Below are 7,368 nucleotides of genomic sequence, written 5' to 3' on the forward strand. Positions count from 1 at the left end.
CAGAACAAGGTAGCCCTGTGACCTGACGGTCTGTAAGGAACGGCTCAAAGATTGTAACTCAGGACCACAGTTTCCTGTCTGCGCAAGGAGGCTGTTATACTCAACAGTACCTCATTTTTCTGTCGACATAGGCCTTCCGCAACCCCAAAACATTTTCTCACTCTTAACAGATGTGGGCAGGCTATGGTATGGTGAGTGACGCCCACACAGGAGGAGAGGCAGGTGAGACAGCATCCCTAGAAGAGAGATGTGAGGAGATAGTGTCCGGGAGGCAGAGGTGGAGGGGAGGGGCAAGCCTGGATTGCAGGGAGCAGGCTGAAAGGGAAGCCAGGCTGGGAGTTCTCAGGAGCACGGGAAATGAGGACGCAGTAAGGACAGAGAGAGCAGCCTTTGTCCTGCAGTTCCTGTTCCACCCTGGGGTGTGAAGGCACTTACCGCCCTCTCTGGAGCCATCAGTACCCAGGTGTCCCTCCCACAATTCCTGGCTCCTGGGAGATTCTTGGTTGTTCCTCTGGAAGGGCTCCTGGGCATCCCTGAAGCTGCCTTAGTTGTCTTTTACAGCCCAGGGTAGGCAAACTTCCCCTGGAAGGGCCATAGAGGAAGTCACTCAGGTTCCGGGGGGCCATCTAGTCTACCTCAGCTCTGTCTTGTACTGCCTTAGGCATCACTAATAATCCCCAGACACACAAATAGGCAGGTTAGTTCCAATAACACTTTATTTATGGACAACAAAATTTGAATTTAAAGTACTAGTCACGGGTCACAAAATGTTATTCCTTTGAGGGTTTGTTTTTTTAATCATTTAAAAATATAAACCTATTCTAACATCATGGGGTGTGCAAAAACGGGTGGTCCTCCAGATCTAGCCACGGGCTGCAGTTTACAGGCTTATTCTGATCCGTCAAAGCCAGTTTGTGGACCAGCAGCCCCAGCCTCCAGCTGCATCTGGCAGCTCACGGAAAAAATAGCTTTTTTTTTTTTCTCAGCTCTACAAATCCAAACTCTGGGTTTCACATGGTCATAGCAACAGTCACTCATATGCACTCTAAGTTACAAAAATATGGATGCCGGGGGGTCATTTCAGACATTCTCATTTCGCAGGAACGGAGTGTAGCCTGGACACTGAGCTTTCAAAGCTACCCCTGGTGGATACAGCCAAGTTCGAGTACTTGAAACCCAGAGATCTCCCAGGGACTAGGGACTACTGACTCTCAGAGCATCCAGGCCACTCCTCTATGACAAAGCATATCACCATGTAAGGACACACTGCCATCACTGAGCCCCCCGGGGCCAGTGTCTCTCTGGATCCTAAGCTGTGGAGATCTCACAGACGGTCTCCTACTCCCGAATGAGCAAAAACTACTCTTCCCTGTAATTCATTCCCTCCATCCTCATCCCTAGTGTCACTGCCCCAGAAGGCAGGGAACACAGGAAGATGCCTTCTGCTCACTCTCTTTAAACCCTGAGCTACACACACACCCTCTTCCTGGAGCTCTGAGTCCTCAGGGTAGTACTCAGGTCCTAGCTTTCCAAGGACTCTTGGATAAAAGGTATAAAAAAGGCAAGCCGACCTTTCAGCAAATCGACTGAGCCCCAAGAACCCACATACTCCAGCAGACCCTGCTCTCCCTTTACTTAGAGCCTCAACTTCCTCAGACCCCCAACTTCTTCCTCTGCCCTCTGATGGTCACAGGACCTAGTGTCATCTTGGAGAAATGTGAAGAGGAGACACACACAGCACAGTTCAGAGCAACCAGCATCTTAGCCAGCCTGACCAGAGGTGCTAAGAACCTTCAGAGTCCTACGTGAGAGGGCTGGGGGAGAGGGAGGCAGGGGGCAGTCCCTGCGTCCTCTTGGACAGCCACTAACATCACTGCTACGTGGGCATCTAGCCCAGGTCTGATCCATCTCTCCCTGAGCATCTTCTCACTGAAGCCCTGGAGCGAGCATGCACCCTGCAGACACAATCTCCACTCTCCAAGTGACAACATCCCACCTCCTGGAGACCCTGCCCTAGGATCACAGCCCAAACCGTGGACATCCTGGATAGGCAGACCTAGAAGGCACCCTGAGAAAATCAGTCATCCTCTTACTTCTGGGAAAAATCTGAGCTCAGGGAAGAGTGGAGGCAGGTGGAAGACACCCGTGTCCCTCCAATTATACCCTCCACCTCCTAGTCCACCAAGGTGCTCCTTCCCTAGAGCCCTCTCAGCTGAGGTGGGGGTAGGGTGAAGGGCAAGGCTCTCCAGCTCCCAGAAGGTGGAAACCAAGCAAAGGTTAGGCCTCCAGGCCCAGCTCTTAGGCTTTGGCCAACAACAGCATTACAGTGCCCTGCTTTTGACGGCCCTCCTGCCCGGTCCAGACCTGTGGAGAACACAGTGGATACCTGTGCAGCTCACCCAATTCCCAGGCAGAACAACAGAAACAGCTCTGAGCAGAAACTGGTGCAAGGATCCTGAACCAACCACTGTGATTCTCTGAAGATCCCCCCCTGGGCACACAAACCACGGAGGAGCTCAGACTCTACTTTATAGAAGGCCCCAGAACCAATACTGCCTGGTGTTGGAGAGACCACATGGACTCGGCGACGATCAGAACCAGGCCTGGATTCCTCTTCTGTGCGACCCTGAGCCTCGGTTTCTTTACCTGTAAAATGGGGATACCTGTCCACTCGGGTAGCTGGATAGGAATAAGGGGGAGTGAAAAGGAGTGCCCCACAGGCGACAGCTCTGAGCCAGCTGCCCCACAACCAGGCTCTGCAACCTCTCCTTCCTCCCCGAGCCCGGGGAGGCAGGCCTTCCACAGAAGGAAGCAGGAGAGTGTCTCGTGGAATGTGGCAAGGCGCCTTGGAGCTGAACCCTGCCTTGCAGCTCTTCTTTAATTAGCTCGCCACTAAAAATAGCTACCCTCCACGCTCCCTCTGGGGGCTGCACACCTCCTTTCTGGCCTGGCACTAGGGTGTACAGGAGCCACTCTTGGGGGGCTGGGGGGTGGAAACAGTGAACTGGAGACAACCCACAACACGGAGGGTAGGCCCGAATAGGAAGTTTTATTGAAGGAGACACGGAAGCAGATGTGGGCTCCGGCCAGGCCGTTCCTATAGCCCCAAGCGGCTCCGTGGCTCCTGCACTCCCCAGACCCCTTACCCCTGAACAGCTGGCACCCTGTGGAGTCTTACCCAGCCTTGGCAGGGTCTGCTCAGGGGAGGGCAGGGAGACCCAGGCAGCTCCCTTGAAGCCACAGACATGCCTACTGGCAATGCCTAGCCAATGGTCTGTCCGTCCACCGGCCAGTCTGTCCCCACCCGCCTGGGAGCGCAGACATCACTTGCAACTCTGGAGTCGGGTCCTTTGGTGCTTCTCTGTCAGCAGGGGGATGAAGGTATCGCTGTGGGAGAGCTTCAGCCGGCTGCCCCAGCTGGGCCCCTCCCTGGCAGCAGGCTCTGGGGGCAGGGTGTCCAGTCGCTGCGGGAGCCGCCGCAGGGTTTGCCTTCGCTGCTGGAGTTGAGCTCCATCAGCTCCAGCTCGTGCTTGGCGGCCGTCTCCAGGACGCGCTGCTTGTTGTAGTATCTGACAAAGTTGTTGATGATGGGGTGGATGGGCAAGGCGATGGCAATGACCCCGCACAAGAAACTGATGGCCGCGTTCAGCTTGCCCAGGGTGGTCTTGGGGTAGATGTCACCATAGCCCACTGTGGTCATGGTGATGATGGCCCACCAGAAGGACTGGGGAATGCTCTTGAACAGAGTCTCCGGGTGGCTCTGCTCCATGGTGTAGCCTAGGGCGGAAAAGACGAAGATGCCCACGGCCAGGTACATAAGCAACAGCCCGAGTTCCTTGAAACTGCGCTTGAGGGCGTAGGTGAGGGTCTGCAGGCCTGAGGAGTGGCGGGCCAGCTTGAAGATGCGCGCGATGCGCATGATCCGCAGGGCCTGCACAGCCTGCTGCACGTTGGTCAGTTCCATCATTCGCGCGCCCAGGTGCGTGAGAGTGAGGCTCACATAGAACGGGAGGATGGCCAGCACGTCCACGATGTTCATGAAAGACAGGGCGAAGTGCAGCTTGTTGGGCGACGAGAAGAGGCGCAGCAGGTACTCCAGCGTGAACCAGCCGATGCAAGCCGTCTCCACGTTCTCCAGCGTCGGGTGCTCCACGCGGTTGCCCTCAGCGTCCACCACCTGCAGCTCGGGTATGGTGCCCATGCACATGACCACGGAGGAGACAAGGATGAGCAGGAAGGATAGAACCGCCACCACCCGCGCCGGGCACGACGACTCGGGCTTCTCCAGGAACTTCCAGACGCACTTTTGGCAGCGGCGCCAGCGACCCTCGGCCGCGTCTACACCCAGATCGTCCAGGATGAGCTGCACCCTGCGAGCGATCTCCTCCAGCTCCTCGCGCTTCTCGCTCAGGTGGCTCTTGCAACAATCGTCCAGGAATTTGAGGTCCACCTTCCAGAAGTCCATCTCGTTCTTGAAGCAGATGGGACAGATGCCCTTTTTCATGTGGACCTCCCCGAAATAGTACACCTCAATAACACATTTAAACGCGTCCGGGTCCCGGTCAAAGTAGAATTCGCGCTTGCCTGGGTCGTAATCGTCGCACAGGGAGAAGATGGTGTCATAGCCACCGGCCAAGCAGTCGATGAGCTCCGCCAGCCGGGTCTCCGGGTACTGGCTGAGCAGGTCTCCGTAGAGCACCTGCCGCACGCCCCCCACATTCACCACGATCTCAATGTCGTCGCCTGCCACCGAGTCCTGGCTGCCAGGCTCCGGGAGGCTCTGCTCGGCAGACGCGTCCATGCTCCCCGCGGGTGCGCTCGCAAGCCCGGGTTCCATGCGCCCTGCTGCCTCCGCCAATGCGCGGCTCTGGGGACAGCAGCCACCTGCTGAGAAGGGCACTCACAGCGGGCGGCAGCAGGCTGGGGCGCGCCGCAGGGGAGCCATGCACCCGGTGGCAGCGGCGGGGCTGCGCGCTGGCATCCAGGCGCGCCGGCAGCGCGGCCAATGGCCTCCGGTGTTCGGGACACTCACCCTCAACTCCGGATATGTTGCTTCAGCTCGGTCCGGAATAGGATCAGGCTCTCCTCAGTAGGCAGCGAGCGACCTCCTTCCCCCGGCGGCGGCGGCGGCGGCGGCGGCGAGCAAGCAGCGGCGGGGGTCAGCCCAGGAGCAGCACGATCCGGATGTGCGGAGAGCGAACTTGGACTGGCTTTGCCAGAGCCGTTCCGAAACACAATAGGAATTCCAGCCTGACGTCAAACGCTTTGCTACTGTACCCTCTTCTGGTGAGATTTCGCACCACACGCGCCGCGGCTGCCCAGGAATGAGTTAACCCTTGGGGCAGACCTGCACGGTCGCCGCCACCGCTACTAAGCCACACGGGCTGCGCCTTCCGGCTCAGGGGTTACGACCCGGAGCTTTAAGGTCACACCGGCTCTGACCCGCAGCTGAGTCCCTCCTGCACCGCTAGGTGTGAGGGGCAAGAGGACCTCCTCCGCCTGTTGCTCACCAAGGCACCGAGGCAGCTGCACACTCCTTGGGCGCATCCTTTCTGTCCCAGGCTTCAGTTGGCCCCGGAAGGGTTCCTGACACTCCCGGAGCGCTGCCTTGTTGTTGATGTGACCTTGTCCCCTACCCTTACAACTGTCTCCTCTCCTCTTCCATGGTGAAAAAAGAAAATTGTTCCATGTTACAAGACGAAAAGGGAGGAGAGCTTAGCCATCCCTTAACCCATGGCTTTCCTGCTGGCTTGGCCGCTGGCTTACACTCCGTCACCACTAGTTTCCAGAGTCCCTGTGCCCACCATCCCCCTACTCCCCTGAAGGAAGTTAGATCTTCCAGTCGGATACTCCCACACGCCTTCTCATCTTTCCTCAGGCTGAGAGCATCTCTGCTTCCAGCCCACAGTTCTTACCAACCACGATTATCAAACCTGGACCCATCTATGGCCCAGAATTGGGTTAAAAAAAAAACGTAAGCTGGGCCAAGATACAACTCGGTTGGTAGAGTCCTTGCCTAGCATGCTCAAGGCCCTGTGTGTTCGCTCTCCCACACCACATAAACTGGCCTGGAGGTGCTTGTCCGTGATCCCAGCTTTCTTCACTTAGGAAAGGGAGCCAGGAAGAGCAGAAGCTCAAGGTTATCCTCTAGCATGGGAGGCTATCCTGGGCTAGAGATTGTCTCAAAAAGAAAATAAAGTTGGAAGGATGAACAGGCAGAGCCAGGAAGAGGGGTGAATGGCACAGTGATGCTATTCTGCCTGATCGTGTGGCGGCAAACATGTCATCCACATTCACAAACATTTGTCAAAACCCACAGGACGCACAACAGCAAGAGGGGGCCCTCAAGGACGCCGTGGGCCCAGTGCGTGATGACGGTCCTCTGTCCCGTAGTTTCCTCAGCTGTGACAAGCATTCTACTCCCACAGGGATGTTCACAGCGGCCGATGCTGATCATGGGGGAAGCTGTGGAGACAGGGTCTGGGAAAATGCCTTCCCCCCCTCTCCTCCCCCTGACCCCACCCCCCTCCCCACCCCCCACCCCGTGCCTAAGACTGCTGGTTTAAAAGACTATGAAAATGTACTCTGTAAGCTGGACGTCATAGGCACTGGAGATGGTGCCTGTTCGTGAATCATGAAGCTGGTATAGGGGCCCCTGGCAGTGTATTATTCTTTAATGGGGTGGTATAAAAACTGGGTGCATTAAAACACAGCACACACGGTATTATTTGGGAGAAATGCCTTACAATATTTTTTTCATTTCCAGTCTATGATGTGCTACTCAGAAAAGGAAATCGAGGGTGGAAAGGTTGGATGGCGATAACAGTTAACACCGATATAAGAGAACTGTGTACGCAGCACTCTGGGTGCTTTCCATTTTTCTTACTCAGTCCCCAGCTGCTCTCTGAGAACTGAAGACATCAAGTAACCTTCACCATCACCCACTACATCTGGGATCTGGGATCCAGGCTGCTCGGCTCCGGGCCCCTTTCCTCACTGTGGGCCACCGTCTCCACACCCTTAGATCCGGCTTGTCTATGCTGTTCCCCTGTCCAGGCAGGGTCCATGCAAATGGCATCTACGTCTGAGCTTTATCGACTTAAAAGACCCATTCTCACTCACATGCTCACTGAGGTCCTGTGCATTGTATGCATGCCACACCCACCCTGGGTAAAGAGAGAATCACACTCTACTGGAAATTTAAATACAAGTTTACAGTTAAGGACACATACCGAGGGAGGGATAGATGTAAGGGGGCGGTACTTCCTGAGTCCCCCATAGGTGATGCTGTCAGGATGCCAGCTGGTTGGAAGAGCAAGAAGATACAAAGCAAGGGCCTGGGATCGTACCTCAACTGGCAGAGTGCTT

General features: G+C 56.1%; 1 protein-coding gene across 1 annotated transcript; it reads right to left on the bottom strand.

Moving 5' to 3' along the window:
* Nucleotides 1-698: 698 nt before the first annotated feature.
* Kcnf1 (potassium voltage-gated channel modifier subfamily F member 1) lies at nucleotides 699-5,924 on the bottom strand. Its single transcript, XM_028877683.2, is given in 2 exon segments — nucleotides 699-3,460; nucleotides 3,463-5,924. Coding segments are annotated over 2 exon segments (1,512 nt in total). The 5' UTR covers nucleotides 4,838-5,924; the 3' UTR covers nucleotides 699-3,323.
* Nucleotides 5,925-7,368: the final 1,444 nt, after the last annotated feature.

The sequence above is a fragment of the Peromyscus leucopus genome, chromosome 22 (assembly GCF_004664715.2).
Source record: "Peromyscus leucopus breed LL Stock chromosome 22, UCI_PerLeu_2.1, whole genome shotgun sequence".
Lineage (NCBI taxonomy): Eukaryota > Metazoa > Chordata > Mammalia > Rodentia > Cricetidae > Peromyscus > Peromyscus leucopus.